Raw genomic sequence first — 19079 nt, 5'->3', positions numbered from 1 at the left:
ATGGAGTGGTTATAATACATGTCCACCACTGGAGTGGTTCTCATAATGCAAGTCACTGGAGTGGTTCTCACAATGCATGCCACTGGAGTGGTCATTACAAGTTCACACAAATGAGGATTCAGATCTGCAGCTACAGAAACAGAGTATTCTGTTATTATCTTTAGAGTAATTATGTAAGCCTTTTCAATGTATATGCATCATTGTCAGTTCTTTCCAGCTACTGGTGTGGGAAGCGCCTAAGGAAATGTATTGAAGAAGCCAGAAGCTACAGGGTGAGCTCATGCAAGACTCTAGAGTAGCCAGGAAGAGGAATAAAAGCCATACTCTGGCAGAGACAGGAGTTTGAACCAAAGAGAGAAGCAATATAATTCTAAATCTTCCAACTGGGAGGGGTGTTGGTAGGATAATAAAACAGTGCAGCATCGAATTACAGTACATGAACTGCCAACTGAGTAACCCTGGGCGTAGGACTACGCTAGCGTAGTTTGTGTAGTTTGCACAACTACGTGCTACGCGAATTGCACGTAGCACAGTGCAAAAATACATATCAGGCATTTTTTGCTTGCTCGCGGCCCTCAATGTCAAGTTGGCAACCGCGATAGAGCAAAATAACATCCCGTCAAGACTTTTTCCTCGTTCGCGATCAGCAACATCAAGTTGCCGATTGCGAGCGTGGAAAATAAACCTCCCGGCGAGAATCTCAACGCGGGGAGGTCAGGTTTCTCATTGCGAGTGGTTGCATATGCTCGTGACCGCTCACAATGAGAAACTACCAGTCCGCGTTGAGAAAGCTGCTGCTCGAGTACTAATCTACTCGAGCAGCAGAAAACGACCGCTTGCACTGTGCAAGATGCTGTTTGCAATGATTGCACAGTGCGGACAAGCATCCGGCACTGTGCAATCAGTGCGAACAGCATTTTGCACAATGCACTACACAGTTCGCGTAGCTTGCATAGTGCGATGTGCACTTCGCGTAGCTACGCGTATCACTACTACGCGAACTACGCCCAGAGTTACAACCGAGTAGCCCTACAAAACACATGTGCGCGGGCCACTGAAATGTCCTCTAAAGCAGGGATCTCTAACCTTTTCTGTAATAAGTGCTACTGATTTTCAATAAGAACCATCATGAGCTACTACTATTATGTGTGTTGTAGTAGTGACCACATCGGATAAGATTGCATTACCAGCCATCATAAGGCATACTTGCTGCTAGCAGTGATCACCTCAGTGCATCAGGCATGGTTGCCATCAGTAATGTGAAAAAAGCTTTAAAAATGTGGACTGCCTCTACCTGCAAAATACATAACAGCCATAACTGCAATGAACGGGTACCAAGTTAATGATATTAGTTATAATTCTTCACACCACATGATTGATCACTTAAATATCAGCTTTATACATATTTTAGAAATTCAACCAATTATCTCCAGACATTAGGTTATGCATTCTGAAAATACCCAAATGTTTCTCTCGAATACCCACTTTTCAATTTTGGGATACATATATTAATTCAAACAAGCAAATGCTTCTAATTTAGCAGGCTGGGCTGCACACAGGGGCAATACTTTCAAATAGTTGGAGAGTCTACCAGTAGTTCACGAGCTACTCGGAGAAGCCTGCACTAAAGGCTGCCTTTCTCAAGATGCCCTAGAAGCGCGCGCACCTACTCGGCAGGCGCCCCAGCCGCCACCTTGTAGAGTCGGAATGAAGAACAGAGTGCGGTTGGGAAGAGCGCAGTCTCACATCGTACCTAGTAGGAGGCATCCAACATCCTGACAGATGAAACCAATATTGTATCTAAAAATAAAAACTTATGAACATTTCTCATAAAAAACACATTACTATGACTGGAGTTTGATTAACAGTTTTGCACCTTATTTAATACAATTAATTATTGACCTAAAGCTGAACTAATGCTAAATGAAACAATTTCACTGGCCCTCTCTGAGTAAGCATTTAAAAAAATGATGAGTAGGTTGCTGATATCTGCAAATTTTCGGCCTTTTAAATCAATAGGCGAGAGCAGAACGCCTCAATTTACACAAACCCCCACATTTATTAAAACAAAAAACTTACGTCTTGTTGACCAAGATTCTGTTTCTCAAGAGAAAGGTCCAACTTCTCAATAATCTTCAGTACAGATTTTATAAGCTCATCATAGAGCAAACGGTTCAGAGACTGCAGGGGCGAGTTTACCAATGTAAACATTTCCTCAGCCAGAACAGATTCCTATGGTATGAAAAAATAGTTTAAAGACAAAATTAAAAACTCTGCTGTCATCCAGGCTGTCGCTGATCAAGGGTGGAAACGAATGCAGTCAATTAGCAAGCGAGCCAGTGCACATCAAACATAAATCAAGAGTTTCTATACCTCTTCCTGGGCCACAAATGTAAACTTCGGAAATACAAAATGAAGGTTGCAGATGCAGCCCTAGTTAGAGTACTACAAATTAGCAGACGCACTAGGTAGCTAGTTTACTGTTGGATCTGACGTTGTAAAAATAACAAGCATTTACAATGCAATGGTTTCGCCTTTGGAAAAGTTAGAGCTATTGGCATTGTAAATGACAAAATTTGATATGGAGGTTGTTATGAGACCTGAGAGCGATCATAACCCCCTATGTGTAGAGCACAAATGGTGGTCCGGGGGGACAGATATAATTTGCCCGAACGCTCTCGTTCCACCTTTGGTCATCCCTGAAAACAACATGCGCAGGCTCAAATGAGCTAGTGTATTGTCTAACCAACAGGCTATTGATAATATTAACTATGAAACTGATAAAGCTATATTAGCCTTGGAAACAATCAGTGTTTCCCCCTCTGGTTTGGGGGAGGTGGTTGACATACACGATACTCTTTTTGCTAAAATTAAAAGGTACTTTTTGAAACCCGCAAGGAGCAATGTAGCTAGAGTTAAAAAAGACGCAAAATGGTACAATGCAGAATGTAGGGCTGCACGATTAGTATTGGGCCAGGCTATTAAAAGGAGGGTGGTCGAAACTATCCGTATAGCCAGAAAGAGCTACAAAGCCTGCATTGTGAAAGCGAAAAGAGCGTGGGATGAGGCTCACTGGTGCAAATTGAAGAAAGCCAGTGATAGAAAGGACTCAAGAGCGTTTTGGAATATCGTTAAATGGGGTAGTGAGAGAGTAGAGGAATCGCCAAACAATAATGTGCCGCAGGAGGCCTGGGTAAAAATTTTTAGCTCACAGTATGCTTTTAATACTCAGATTGCTGGTGAGGACAGTATCACTATGTCCTTCCCCCAAGGTAATCTTTTTACTGATAAAGAGATTATGATTGCTATAAAAGCTGTGAATAGAGGACGTGCTCCTGGTTCGGATGGCGTCCCTGCAGACATTTTTTTAAACGACAAAGAGCGGTGGTGTAAATACATCTATCTACTTATCAATTCCATTGCTGAGGTCCCGGTTTCCTGGAGAGGGGCAGTGATCATCCCGGTGTACAAAAAGGGGGACCGAGCACAGCCGAGTAACTATAGGCCAATAAGCCTGATCGACACCATACAAAAAATAGTCGGCCGTGTGGTGGTAAATAGGCTCCTTGATTGGGCAGAAGAAAATAATATTTTATCACCCTACCAAGCGGGATTTAGAAGGGCAACAAACACGGTGGATCAAGTCTTTCGTTTCCAATTGCTCCAATGGAAGACTGTGGTCCTGGGAGGAGGCAGCCTTTATGCGACATTCGTCGACTTGAGGGCTGCCTTCGACCTGGTGCCTCGTGCGAAACTGTGGCAAGTCTTACATTGTCTGGGGGTTCCTGAGGATTTACTGACCATGGTGATGCGACTGCATGAGCTTACTTTTGCGAAAATACAGTGGGGCGGCCACGATAAGGTCACAGAGGAATTTCCTGTACAAAGAGGGGTGCGACAGGGATGTTCAATGGCTCCAACCCTGTTTACTTTATACATAAATGGTGTTGTCCCACCTATGGTAGCAGCTCAAGTAGACGCTCCATCTCTCTCAGGATTAAAAATCCCCATACTAATGTTTGCGGACGATACGTTAATCTTGTCCAAAACGCCTAGTGGTTTACAACGTGCTTTGTCCATTTTCGAGTCCTTTTGCGGGGACCATGGTTTGGAGGTGAATGCCACTAAAACTAAGCTCATGACCTTTAAGCCACATCGTAGCTTTAAATCTAAGATTCTCATGAGTGGGCGGCCTCTTGAGGTGGTAAACTCTTTTACATATTTGGGAATTCTTATTGCAGACAATAGCAGGTGGAGTCAGCATATAAATATTGCTACCCTGCGACATAAGCAAATATCGGGTGCCATTAATTTGGAACATAAGAAGTCTTTGACCAAACCCGTTAAACCAGCTTTGCTGGTATATGAAGCTAAGGCTATAGGGTCTGCACTATATGGAGCTGAGATGTGGGGCTTTGAAAATTTGAATTTGTTACAAGGGTCAGAGAACAAATTTCTAAGGCTACTCACTGGTACCCCGAAAAGTACTCCACTTCTACCATTAAGACATGAGCTTGGTAGGAAACAAATCAAGGACATAGCCAGATTACGACCAATCTTATATTGGCGTAGACTCTGGACCACTCCTCAGCTTGCGCATTATGCCGAAGGCTTTATCAATGTCATCAAAGCGGACAGCTTTCACAAAATCAGCTGGCTTAATTTACTAAAGGCTACATTGTTCGAGCTTGGGTTAAGTACTCTATGGCTTGACCCTGTAGGTGCATTATTTCCCTCTAAGACTGTTCTTAAAAAAATATTTTGGGAGTATGTTGCGAGCAGGAGTCTGTGCAATTCTAGTAATGGATCTATGTCTGCGGGTTTCCTTGAAGTAAAAATGTACCCGGTTTTGGAGTTATATTGGGATATTATTCCTAAACCAGGTGATAGGAAGCTCCTATTTCAACTAAGAGCTGGAGCCCTTCCCTTAAGATCATTGACATCAAAATGGGGCTCTGGGGGGTGTGACATCTGCCCCTCATGTGGAACTGGGAAGGAAACTCTTGGTCATTTCTTGTTTTCCTGTAAAGCTTACTGTGCCCCAAGGCGTGCTTGGTTAGCTCCTATGTGTAGGAACCTTGGAACTATTTGTAGCTCTGTTGCATTGCGCATTATATGCTCAAGCCCACTTATATGGATAATAATAGCCACAGCAAAATATATTTCTTGGGCTTGGGTGATACGGCAGAGACTGCTAGCTAATTGACTATTCTCTGTTTGAAAAACATATTTCTATGAAATTGTCCTTATTGATTTCTAGCTTACTAATGATTTTGGTAATTATACAGGGACTGCTAGTTAATTGACTATTCTCTGTATGTAGCTCCTGTTCCAACGAAATTGAAACCATCACAGAGATTGCTAGTCATTTGATTATTCTCTGTTTGTAATACTGGCTTTTATTAACCTGCTTTTATCGTTTTTAGACTAATGTGAAATATGGTAGTTATACAGAGACTGCTAGTTTATTGACTATTCTCTGTATGTAATTTTTTTCCCCAGGAAAATTATACTGCAGCTTCTTTGAATTGTAATTGTTTTTTAATAATGTATTAACTAAATCTCTTTCTTTTTAAACATTTTATACTGCTGTGAGAATCTTTTTATCTGAACATATGTTTATGGATCAAATAGTGCTTTGTAAATGTTATTGTCTGTAAATTTAATCCTATCTTAATTGTGTATGTCATGCTTTTATGAGTAATTACTCGAATAAAGCACTTTTTGACTTGACTTGACAAAATTTGTATGTATGTGTTGATTTTGAAAACAGATAAATAAATGGCATTGTCATTTACATTGCCATTAGCCTCTGCAGTCACTCTGCAGTCCCTAGCAGTCCATAGTCACTCTGCACTCCCTAGTCACTCTGCACTCCCTAGTCACTCCCTAGCCCTCCCTAGTCACTCCCTAGCCCTCCCTAGTCACTCCCTAGCCCTCCCTAGTCACTCTGCACTCCCTAGCACTCCCTAGTCACTCTGCACTCCCTAGCACTCCCTAGTCACTCAGCACTCCCTAGTCACTCTGCACTCCCTAGCACTCCCTAGTCACTCTGCACTCCCTAGCACTCCCTAGTCACTCTGCACTCCCTAGTCACTCTGCACTCCCTCGCACTCCCTAGTCACTCTGCACTCCCTAGTCACTCTGCACTCCCTAGTACTCCCTAGCATTCTGCAGTCACTCTGCACTCCCTAGCACTTTTCCTAGCAGTCACTCTGCAGTCACTCTGCAGTCCCTAGCACTCTGCAGTCACTCTCCACTCCCTAGCACTCCCTAGTCACTCTCCACTCCCTAGCACTCGCTAGTCACTCTGCACTCCCTAGCACTCCCTAGTCACTCTGCACTCCCTAGCACTCCCTAGTCACTCTGCACTCCCTAGCACTCCCTAGCCACTGCACTCCCTAGCACTCCCTAGTCACTCTGCACTCCCTAGCCACTCTGCACTCCCTAGCACTCCCTAGTCACTCTGCACTCCCTAGCACTCTGCAGTCACTATGCACTCCCTAGCACTCTGCACTCCCTAGCACTCTGCACTCCCTAGCACTCCCTAGCACTCTGCAGTCACTCTGCACTCCCTAGCCCACCCTAGCACGCTGCAGTCCCTAGCACTCCCTAGTCACGCTGCACTCCCTAGCTCTCCCTAGTCACTCCGCAGTCCCTAGCACACCCTAGTCACTCTGCACTCCCTAGTCACTCTGCACTCCCTAGTCACTCTGCACTCCCTAGTCACTCTGCACTCCCTAGTCACTCTGCACTCCCTAGTCACTCTGCACTCCCTAGCACTCTCTAGCTCTCCCTAGCACTCTGCAGTCACTCTGCACTCCCTAGCACTTCCTAGCACTCCCTAGTCACTCTGCACTCCCCAGCACTCCCTAGTCACTCTGCACTCCCTAGCACTCCCTAGTCACTCTGCATTCTGCACTCACCACTCTGCTTACTTCACTGGTGAGACGTATTGCGACTAAGAAGAGGGGAATTAAGTAGCATCAAAACTATCTCTCGAAATCAGAAAATGTCATACGTAGATCCCCCAAAAAAATCTGAGTAGTACACGCGTCTGATTTTGCATTGACATGGAGAGAAGACAAGCATTGGAGGAGACAAGATGGTAAGGACTCTCAAATAACTAAGAAAACATACTTATTAACAATGCAGACCAGTCAACTTATTTCATATTAATTGGCTCCTTCGACGTGTGCAGGACCTCCGCACACCTACATGTTCAGAGAACAGCCTTCACAAAAGGCCATTTAGATAGTAAACAGCGACACAGCTAGACTGATCTCTTCTGGTGATGGTTACATCTACCTTAGAAAGCTTACCGTGATGTACCTTCTCACCGTGAAATGTGCACTTAAGCAATGCCATTCCAGCTGCGGAGAAGAATTTGAAGGGAGCTAAAAACGAATGGCCACCACAAACTACGTACCAAATGAGATTGGATGATGACAGGTACCTTATTTTCAAAAGGTTAACACAAAGTCAATCAATCAATCAGGACATTTATAGAGCGCACTACTCACCCGTAGGGTCTCAAGGCGCTGGGAGGGGGGGGGGGTGCCGTTACTGCTCGAACAGCCAGGTCTTGAGCTTCTTCCTGAAGGAGAGGTGGTCTTGGGTCATGCGCAGGTCGGACGGGAGTGAGTTCCAGGTCTTGGCAGCCAGGTAGGAGAAGGATCTTCCTCCTGTTGTCGCTCTTCGGATGCGGGGGACGGCGGCGAGGGCGTGGCTGGTTGATCTGAGGAGGCGCGTGGGAGTGTAGAAGTTGATCCGGTTGTTGAGGTAGCTCGGGCCTTGGTCGTGTAGGGCTTTGTGCGCGTGGGTGAGGAGGCGGAAGGTGATTCTCTTGTTGACCGGGAGCCAGTGCAGGTCTCTCAAGTGTCCGGAGATGTGGCTGTGTCGGGGGATGTCGAGGATGAGTCTTGCTGAGGCGTTCTGGATCCGCTGGAGTCTTTTCTGGAGCTTGGCGGTGGTTCCGGCGTAGAGGGCGTTGCCGTAGTCCAGTCGGCTGGTGACGAGGGCCTGGGTGACCGTCTTCCTCGTCTCGGTGGGGATCCACCGGAAGATCTTCCGTAGCATGCGCAGGATGTTGAAGCATGACGAGGAGACGGCGTTGACTTGTCTGGTCATGGAGAGGGAGGAGTCCAGGATGAAGCCCAGGTTGCGCGCGTGGTCCGTCGGCTTGGGTGCGGTGCCCAGGGCGGGGGGCCACCAGGAGTCGTCCCAGGCGGAGGGCGTGGAGCCCAGGATGAGGACTTCCGTCTTGTCCGAGTTCAGCTTCAGGCGGCTGGTCGACATCCATTCGGCTACCTCTCTCATCCCTTCGTGCAGGTTGGCTCTGGCGGCGTCGGGGTCGTTGGTCAGGGAGAGGATCAGCTGGGTGTCATCGGCGTAGGAGATGATGTTCAGGTTGTGTTGGCGTGCGATGGTCGCGAGGGGGCTCATGTAGACGTTGAAGAGGGTGGGGCTCAGCGAGGATCCTTGGGGTACGCCGCAGATGACTTCGGTGGCCTCTGACTTGTACGGTGGTAGACGGACTCTCTGCGTTCTGCCGTCGAGGAAGGAGGTGATCCATTCCAGTGCCTTCTCCTGGATTCCGATGTTGCTGAGGCGCTGTACAAGGGTGCGGTGGCAGACAGTGTCGAAGGCCGCGGAGAGGTCCAGGAGGATGAGGGCCGCTGTTTCTCCGTTGTCCATCAGAGTTCGTATGTCATCGGTGGCAGCGATGAGGGCGGTCTCGGTGCTGTTAACTACCTATGCTGCGGAGACGTTCAGACTCAAAAGACATTTATTACAAATATGGATTTCACCCTCAACCAATCATCCGACAGCCAACACGGCTGCTCCCTCCGCTTGTTTCATTTGTGCTCCTCCATCTCGAAAGGGTTGTTTGCCAATATACTCAATTTCATCCTTTCGCTTCAGATGTATAGGTTTTGTTACGCACAACGTATCCCTGTACATCACCCCAAGCAATTACAATGCTCGGGACAAACTTACCACTGAAGTTACATAAGACGAAGCATGAAATAGGCTTTCCTCCCATACTTGTTGTGCGTTTAATCTACAACCTTAATTAAATGCATGCCCAGACGTGGGTCCCATGTTCATCCGTGCCACTGAAACCAAGCTTCACACGGCTGACGAGCCCCATTTAGGGTGAAAGTGGTCTTGGTTTGCATGTTTCCTGGTCCAGGGACGACCTGACCTGGCAATTCCGGCTGAGCTGTTTCTATTGGAGCAGAGCTGAGAGTGATTTGCATATGGCTCTGTGAAAACAGAGGTGGTATGGTGGCCAAAAATGTACTATTGGTTGTAATGCTCTCCTGAGCAATAGCCCGGGGTTAGACTTATTGCAAGCATTCCTCCCATCATCTTTTGTGTGTTTGAAGCATTCCATTGGAGGAATCTTCATGTCCATCGATGAGTAAAGTTACGTTCAAAATTGCGTAAAGGGAGCTCTGAGGACCAGTTGCCGGGAAGCCAATGGTTAACCTTCATCTTTGCTCAGTTAGGACAAACTGCAGGCAAGTCTGCACTTAGTTCACTATATCTGGGATATCAAAGCTCGTCTGTGGGGGCGTGGCTTAGCACGCGATGTAGACGGACGCGCCTAGGCTGAGCTCCGAGTGAAGCTCCCCTGCCACGGGCCATTTCTCCGTCATCTCCCGCAGTGGCTGTCCCAAACTTGGACCGAGTGGGCCCCGGGGCCTAATCCATCACCTGTGCGAAATTGGGGAGGATCGGAAATACGGACCCTCCGACCGGAGGCGGCCTCGGCAATTACCCGGCCAGGACCCACTTCCGGCCGGCAGCTTCGATCACCTGAGCCCGGGGATCCGGCCCTCTGAGGTAGGCCGCGCCACGCACTCCCACCCCCGATCTTCACGGGGGGAGGACGGGACCGTGCCGCTGCGCCTGGGGCATCCAGCGACCCCACTGCCCGCGAGCCCCTGCTTCTGGTGGCGGCGGCGCCCCCCGGACACTAAGGCTTGGGGCGCCGGCCCGCTTGGACGGCAGTGCTAGGACCACCCAGCTGGGCCACGCGGTTTGCAGAGAGGGACCTCATCGCACATATTGAGGCCTCCACTGCCCCTGCTGCCTGAGAGCCCTTGCGACTGGCAGTAGCAGCGGCGAACCGAGCATACTGGATCCCTCTCCCCTCTCTACCCTGAGGTGGTCACCTGCTGGCGTCGGACCCGGCCCATATCCGTGGACCCAGCTCACACTCCACTCCGCAACGACCGCAGCCACACCTGCACAGCCTTGCTGGAAGGTGAATCCGCCGTGTATATGGTAGTGCAATACACACCGGGGATACTAGATTTGGCCACGTGGGTGTGGGTCCCGAGCAAACCCACGCACAACGCCCCGTGATTCGCCCTACGCCGTGGGACGCGACACCCTACACCACGATAGATGTTGTCCTGTGTCACCCGACCAGTCTGATCCTCCCAGGTCCGGAGGGACGGGGGCGGCCAGAGAGACCACGTGGCCTGGCCCGACCAGCCTACACGCAGCCCCTCTAGGAGGCGAGTCGCCGCTGCGACATTTGAAGTGACATCCAGTGGCACACAGGAACTCCCACACTGACTGCAACGCAACCTTCGCACCCCCCCTGGGTGGTGTCACTGTGCGGGATCCCGGAGGCCCTGGCGGAATAGCGATCCCCTCACCAGCTACACGCCGTCCGGAGTAGACGACAGGGAGTGCCTGACCTCGTGGCTGACGCGCCCGGGGCTCGGCGGTGTTGGAGGCCTGCCGTCCGGGCTGCCCTGCAGCGCTGACCAGTCCCATGTCTGGGGGGACTAGAGCGAAGACCGGAACCGGTGGGGCACTGAACAAGGGAAAGATGGTGAAACACCCCGAGGCTGACCAGACTGCCTCCAAACTAGACACCATGCTGGCGGCCATGGAGCGATTGGAAGAATCCATGCAGTTGACCCGTACGTCGCTGGAGAACAAGATCGATAAGGTGGCGGTGGACTTGACGCACCTCAGGGCGGACCACAAGAAACTCTCCGAACGCACCACAGTCCTGGAACAGACCGTAGCGGAGGCCTCGCCCAAGTTGGTACAGACGGATAAGCACATACGCGACCTCCTCAACCGAGTGGAGTTCCTTGAGGACAGAGCGGAGGATGCGGAAGGACGGGCCCGGAGGAACAATGTACGTATAGTAGGTCTGCCGGAATGCTGGGAGCGGAGAGAGACAGCGGAACATATGGAGGACTGGCTTCGAGAGCTGTTACCGGAGGGCACACTGTCGCCGCACTTTGTTGTGGAGAGGGCACACCGAGTGCCGTCCCGTCCACCCCCGGAAGGCTCCAATCCCAGACCGATGCTTATGCGAGTGCTGAACTACCGTGACCGGGACGTCATCCTACGCGAAACCAGGAAACTGTCGGACATTAAGGTGGACAATGCAAAAGTGATGTTCTTCTCCGACTACACGGTACAAGTCCAGCGACAACGCCAATCGTTCATGGCGGTGAAGCAGAGACTCAGGCGTCTGGCTCTCAAGTACTCGTTAATGTTCCCGGCACGCCTCCGAGTGGTAGCACAGGATAAGACACATTTCTTTGACACTCCTGAGGCGGCCGCTGCCTGGCTGGATTCTGGACTCGATACGGGCCATGGGATGGCACCGCCAGAGCAGCGTAGAAACCGCGGCTCCCGCAGGCGAAGACGCCAGCGCCCCTCGCCGGCCAGATCGTCCGCCGCGGAAACGGACATGGGCCCCACGCCAGAACAAATACAAAGCGAACAGCAGGAAGCCCTCCGGATGGCGGCCGAGCTCAACGGATCGCAGTCACCTATCCTGATCTCCAACGCCAGCCCCAGATCACGCGGGAGCGAGGATGACGAATACTTGTATGGGCTGCCAGATGAACAAATTACAGAGGGCCTGCCGGACGTCACACCCCAAACGGCGGACCTGATAGCATAGCGTGCCCCCCCCCCCGCGGACTGCAGCAATTGGCGCCATGCAAGAGGCTGTGCACTACATTGGGAGACCCGCTTGGAGAACCCATCGGGACACCTGAAGACCTCAGACAACACAATCGGCACCGCCTCCGGGACCAGTGCCCTGCCCCCACCCCCCCCCTACCCCGGTGAACCCTGAGCTGCTCCCACTGCCGGGAGGGGGGTTGGAGCTGCTCTATCTGAGGCACGCCAGAGACATTGTTTTGAAGGGGTGGACGGACCCCCAGAGGTGAGTGTCCCCCTGGGAGTGGTGGAGAGGGCCCCCGGAGGAGAGCGTCCCCGCTCTGAGAAGGTAGGCATTCTGGCCCTAGGTGTGAACACTGACATTGACTTCTGATGCCCCCTTGGACTACAGCCCGTGGAGGGGAGATGCCGTAGCTCTCCTGGCCTGGTGAACTATCATATATTGCTTGTGTTACGTACTCTGTCATCCCCCCTTTGAACTCACGGATTGATTGAGCTCGCTAGAGCGTTTGGGCGACGACACGTTTTGTTGTTGCCCTTTTGGCATTATGGTTCTGTTAATATTCTTTTTGAGACTGGTGTCAGCACTGAAATGTTACAGTTTACGTCCCTGGGTCTGTGCGGGTTGGCGGGCTGCAATCCTGGTAATCGGTATTTGCTGTTGTACTTGTGTGGCCGGGGCGGGTTGAGGGGGGGGAGGGGGGGGGGGAGGAGTGCGGGTGGTTGGGCGATGTGGAACCTGTGATGACTACTACGGTTAAATTTTGTACCTGGAATGTCAGGGGCATGCACACACCCTCACGTAGATATCAGGTGTACTCCTATCTTAAAAGACATCAGGTACAGATCGCATTGTTGCAGGAGACCCACTTGACAGCTGCGGAGGTTGCCACACTTCGTCGTAGATGGAGGGGGCAAATATTTGCCACGAGCTTCTCAGCGTTTGCACGAGGGACCCTGATCTGGGTGCGACCGGGGGTTCCATTTGCACTGACACACAGCAACATTGACGCGGAGGGGCGTTATGTCTTCATACAGGGCAGACTAGACGGGCAACAGATAGTTATAGCCTCCATTTACGCGCCAAATGTCGAACAGGGAAGGTTCCTAGCGAGACTGTCGACAGTGATTGCACCTTGGTCTGACGTACCCCTATTGTTAGGTGGCGATTATAACAGCGTGCTAGATGTCTCCCTCGATCGCTCGTCTCCTCCGGCGTTTATCGCCCCAACCCAAGCAACTTCCAGGGCCCTTCTTGATTGGGCAACACAGTGGAACCTACAAGATGCTTGGCGAGTCAGGAACCCCAACGCCCGGGTATACTCCCACTTCTCTGGGGCCCACTCATTGCACGTCAGATTGGATAGGTATATGATGTCCCGTGACTTGATTCCTTACGTAACAGACACCGACTACCTGGGGCGGACGCACTCAGACCACAACCCACACACTCTAGTGTATGGGTGGAAGCGCCCACACCCGCCTGTGCCCACATGGCGCCTGCAGCCGGATCTCTTGCTCGATACCCCATTACGAGAAGAGATGTCTAGGAGGATAATACAATACTTCAAGGACAATGGCGACTCTGCCTCGTCCCCGAGAGTTGAGTGGGACGCCTTTAAGACAGTGACCCGTGGGAGCTGTCTTGGTGTACAGGCGGGCCTGCGAGGGCAGGTGGAGCGGGATCTGCTGAAAGCGGAAGTGGCATTGCTAGATAAGGAGCGGGAAGCGGCAGAGGGCGATGACTCCCAACTGATCACGGCCAGGGCAGATCACGCCCTTTTAATGGAGAGACTGAAGAACCTTAATTTTGCAGCACACTCTGCACGCACCCACAACACTGGTGACAAGTCAGGCAAACTCCTATCGTGGCTGATACGTCAAGATGCTCAATCCGCGTCGGTGCTGTCGATCTGTACGACTCAGGGCACAGAAGTCTTCACCCAAAAGCAGATACATGAGGCATTCACAACACATTACAGATCATTGTACAGCTCACGACTGAGAACCACCGAGGTGGAGATTGCAGATTACCTAGCGACACTCCAACTACCAGCGGCCACTCGCGCCAAACAGGCGGAGCTGGGGGCGGAGCTTACTGGTGAGGAACTACGAGAGGTGATCTTTTCCCTCTCTAATGGCAAGGCGCCGGGCCCGGACGGGCTCCCGGACGAGTTTTACAAGGCCTATTCCTTGTTACTAATACCGGAACTGTTAAGAGTGTACAAGGCAGCATCTGATGATGCCGAACTCCCGGCGTCTCTGAACGAGGCCAATGTGATCTCCCTGCTGAAACCAGGCAGGGATGCGGGCGAGCTAGGATCGTACAGACCATTGGCGCTCCTTAACACAGATTACAAGATCTTGGCAGCGACATTGGCTCGGAGACTCGCACCCCTAGTTCCCACTCTAGTGCACTCTGACCAGAACTGCTTTGTGCCCACCCGCAGTACGTCTTACAACATACGCCGCTTCTTCAGAGTCCAACGCTATGCGACCTCCAACTGGCCACTCTCGGGGTGTATAATACTTGATCTGGAGAAGGTGTTTGACTCGGTGGAGTGGCCCTTTCTCCTCCAAGTGCTCGAAAAGTATGAGCTGGGCGACGCCTATATTCAGATGGTGGGGCTCCTCTACCAGGCGCCCGAGGTGCGAATCCGGACTGGGCGGCTATTCTCTGACAGAATGAGGATTGGGAGAGGCACCAGACAGGGATGTCCCCTCTCTCCCCTGATATTCGCACTCGTGATGGAGCCATTGGCGGAACTGCTCCGGACCTCCGGTGCCGCCTGGGGCATCCCACTAGCAGATGGAACCCACTCGGTGTCTCTGTATGCCGATGACTTACTGTTATATATCAGGGACCTCACCCGCATACCTACGACACTCACGGGCATCTTTCGAGTGTTTGGGGACATGTCAGGGCTCCGTGTCAACTGGTCAAAATCAGGGGTCTATGCGTTCAGTGACACTACGCCACAATGTGATGTGCGAATGATGGGAGAGAAGCTTCGATGGCACCCGACGGTATTCCTGTACTTGGGGATCCACATATATCGGGACCCCGTTGATCTCCTAGAGGGCAACCTCGTGAGAGCCGTCTCATCCCTGTCAGCCCAGGTCACGTTCTGGAACTCCCTCCCATTGAATGTGCCGGCCCGTGTGGCGCTGACGAAGATGATAATGCTCCCCCGGCTCCTCTACTTTTATGCTAACCTTCCGGTGTATGTGCCGACACGCATATTCAAGGGGTTGGAAGCCCTCACCAGGCGCCTTATCTGGAACAAAGGACGCCCCCGGGTGGCATTGAGGACCCTTTATGCGGCCACGGAATCTGGAGGCCTGGCGGTTCCCAATCAGGAATTATATTACCTAGCGGCCCAGCTGCAGTGGGTTGCCTATTGGCTGAGTGGCAAGAACCTGATGGACACGGCCACAGAGGACACTACCTTGTCCCCAACTCAGGTGCTGACGCTCTTCCACCCCCTGACACGGGGCCGGCCTCCCGACCAGGTCCATTTAGCTGTCGCAAGGCAGTGCTTTATGCGAAGCCTAAGACTCACCAAAAGCACAGTGCCATATGCCCCGAACCTACCGCTGCTGGGGACCCCCTGGGGGAATGGCGTGCTATCTTCACCCGTGCTACGCAGTTGGACTGCGGCAGACCTGGACGGTCTAGGCGACTTGTATAGTGACGGGGTGCTTCTGCCCTTCGAGACTCTGACCGCCGACACAGGTCTGCCGGCGGGACAGTTTCTGACGCACGCGAGGCTTCTCCGAGTGCTGACGGAGACATGGGGAGACCTGACTCATGAGCCGACCACACATATGCTCATACAGTACCTACATGTAATGGGCGATGGTTCCCATCTGGTGCACTGGCTGGCACAGGCGCTACACTATCATACTCAATTCTCCTCTCAACGACTGAGAGAGAAATGGACGGCCGACCGAGGTAGCGAATGGACGGACAAACAGTGGGTCGCAGTACTGGCTGGCGCAAGGAACATTCCCCGGAATGCGAGATTTAAGATCATCCAATATTACATAATACACCGTGCGTATTTATCCCCGGACAAACTGAATCGTTACTTTGGCCTCGCCTCTTCGGCGTGTCCCAGGTGCGGACTCCTGAACTCGGGTCTGCTACACGCACTCTGGAGTTGCACTCACCTCACCACGTACTGGTCAGCGGTCACTGACACGTTGGCGGCGGCCACGGGCGATACCCTTCCCAAGACATGGGAAGTGTGCCTACTGGGACTCTACAAGAGAACCAAGCATACCAAACTGCAGGCACGTTTCTGGGACCTAGGGCTTATTACGGCTAAGCGGCTCATCACGAAACGCTGGAAAAATACAGCCCCCCCGCGACCTGCAGACTGGCGTCGCTCATTTGCCAACTGGGCTAGCGCAGAGAGTGTGACTTTACACAGGGAAGAAACAGCGGGCCTCCGTATGTACCCAATTGCCCGAGGGTGGGACACTACCCTGACTGCATACCATCAGGCTTGTACCCAGGCTGGTATTCCATGACCGCTTCGTTGCGGAGCGAGGATAGACCAGTTGCCCCCCGCCCCGGCGTGCCGCTCCCCCCCCCCCCACCAGCCATTGGGGTAACGCCCAACAACGTCTACTTGCTATCATTCCCTCTCACCGCCCAATGGCCACAGCAATCCTCAATCCACGGTCACCCCCACCCCCGCACAGTCCATATTTGGCGTCACACACGCCGTTAGGGTCACTAATACACTATTATTCACGCTAACACTAGTCTGATTGTTGTTGAAGTGTTTTCCCTCCTATCTTCGTTATTTCCCCATTGTTTCTCTTGATTGGCAGTTAGCTTGTTTCTGCTGTACTCACGATGATGTTAACCTCCCCCGCCCCGTTTACCCTTTCTACAATGTTTCTTGAACACTGCCACGATCACAAGACTGTAGCCCTGTGGCTCATATGGCAATATGGGATGTGATTCCTGTCTTTAACATCATCCGTGCCAACCAGGGAACACAGCCTAGAATAATCGCTGTTGGCCAACATGACCACCTTGGTCCTTCTGCAGTGCTGAATGCTGCAGGCACTGCAACCCAAGGTTTCTACTGGAACTGACAATTGCGGACTAATGCATCTTCCCTGGCTACTGTTTATTTTCACCACTATGTGCCCAATATGTCGAAAATGTTACTGTCTGAGTAATGATTGTCGTTTATATGACATTGTATGATCTACTGGCTTATTACTTGTGAAATTAAATAAAATCTGGGACCGTTGGTCTCAAAAAAAAAATCAAAAAAAAAATCAAAGCTCGTCTGTAATAAGAGCGACTTTTGGTTAATGAAAATCATCCCAAGCTGCTAACATTTTTAGTGGTGTAACGCCGACCACATCAGACAAGATTACAGTAGTGGGCACCATGTGCAAACCGTGATCTCCTCAGTGCATTAGACGGATACCAGCATTAATTTAAAATAAGCTTTGTCAATTTGAAATGCCTCTGCATGGGTAATGCAGGACAGTGATAGTTGCAAAGCCCCCGACACCAAGGTAATCATATTTCTAATAAGTCTTGCAAACCCCAAATGATTTATCAATCCCATATCAGCTTTTGAACATCGGTATACGAGTCCTGAAAATACACACATTGTCTAGAATACACAGTCTGAAATTTGGTCTAGATATATTAATTGACCCAAGCAAAAGCTTCAAATATAGTGGCTGGGATGCTCATAGGAGAGCTACTTACAGGTAGCTGGAGAGCTACAAGTAGCTTATGAGCTACTCAAAAGAGAAGTCTTCACGACACCAACCATTTTTAAGCCCTCAAAAGCCCATCTTGCATTCCGACTTAGGTCACCCATGTCAGGACACAGCACTACCATTTCCATCATTATTATGGCCTATAATTCAGTGATCATCTGACCCCACCTGAAAAAAAACAATCAAAACCATCAAAAGACCCCATTCAGGACCTGGAAAAGGATTTGGAAAATAACGCTACGCAGTATCCGACTAGATGCACGTAAAGGAGAAGGATGCAGCGGGATTCATGAACCAGACCAATCCCACCAACCACAACAAGATTACTGCTAGTCCCGCGACTATGAAATGCGCTAAAAGTGAAAACCTTGGACACTGAACATAATGAAGCTTTCCAACCAGTGTACACTGGAAACAACAAACCAAGATAACAATACCCGGGGAACTTCTCATTGTCAATTATTGGCCCTTATGCAAAGGCAGGAGAGAAACATCAGGTTCCAAGAAGTGTAATGGAGCATATCTGGAGAAAACACAACATGCTCTCTGACAAAGAGTAATCTATTTGCTGTGTGCATTGGGAAAGTCTTCAGCTGAGATCTGCTGCTCTCTTCCAGTCACCCACAAAAGATGCGCATTGACTACACCAAACCCGGTGTCTTACAAGAAGCCTTGCAATAACAAGGCCAGCTTTTAATGGCCATTCCGTCTATTTCAACTCTGTAAGAGAAGTCTTCTTCGGTAACGCTACTTATCGAAGGGTGATGGGCAGACGGAAGACATCATGTGCCTTCCCAACTATGAGAACCTTGCGGTAGGCACCCGATTACCGTGTTGTAGTAATCAGCTGGTTAGTGATTGTCCATGCTTTGTAGGTACAGAACTAAATGCAACCTTTGCGTAACTGCACAAAGACGTTTTTAAGAAATCTCTGCATGCACTCTCTATACAAGCACCGGGGAGGTGCTCCATGGTCTGCCCATCTCATCTAATCTAACACTGTGCTCACTGGGCCGATCATGGCTTAGAAAAGTTAGCTCAGCAAATATATCATTAGTGAGCATTGGAAACACTCAAGTTGTACACCACACACAACACACTCAAAGACCACACAGACCCTCTCACACTCTGCTCAACCAGGTGAAGTGTCAGTGCCTACTGCAGAACACTCAAAGCTATGAACCTCCCCAAACAACACGGACTAGAGGAAAAGTCACCCCTTCAAAGCACACCGACTTTGAACCAGCAGCCACTCTGAGCTTCCCCTCAAATGTTTGAGCGCATTGCTCCTTAATCTCTCCAAGTAGATGTCACACCACAAACTTCAGGAAAAATCCACCAGACACATTCAGTTTGCTTCAATATTA

General features: G+C 50.5%; 1 protein-coding gene across 1 annotated transcript in view; it reads right to left on the bottom strand.

Annotated features, from left to right (window-relative positions):
- The window catches only part of PRKDC (protein kinase, DNA-activated, catalytic subunit), a 3158350-nt gene that overhangs the window by 2926491 nt on the left and 212780 nt on the right, over positions 1-19079 (bottom strand). Inside the window, exon 16 of the mRNA XM_078687323.1 lies at positions 2080-2232. Coding sequence (XP_078543449.1) covers positions 2080-2232 — 153 coding nt within the window. The remainder of the gene's footprint in view (positions 1-2079; positions 2233-19079) is intronic.

The sequence above is a fragment of the Lissotriton helveticus genome, chromosome 4_1 (assembly GCF_964261635.1).
Source record: "Lissotriton helveticus chromosome 4_1, aLisHel1.1, whole genome shotgun sequence".
NCBI lineage: Eukaryota > Metazoa > Chordata > Amphibia > Caudata > Salamandridae > Lissotriton > Lissotriton helveticus.
The sequence above is the reverse complement of the archived record's forward strand: the minus strand, read 5'-3'. Positions and strand labels throughout refer to the sequence as shown.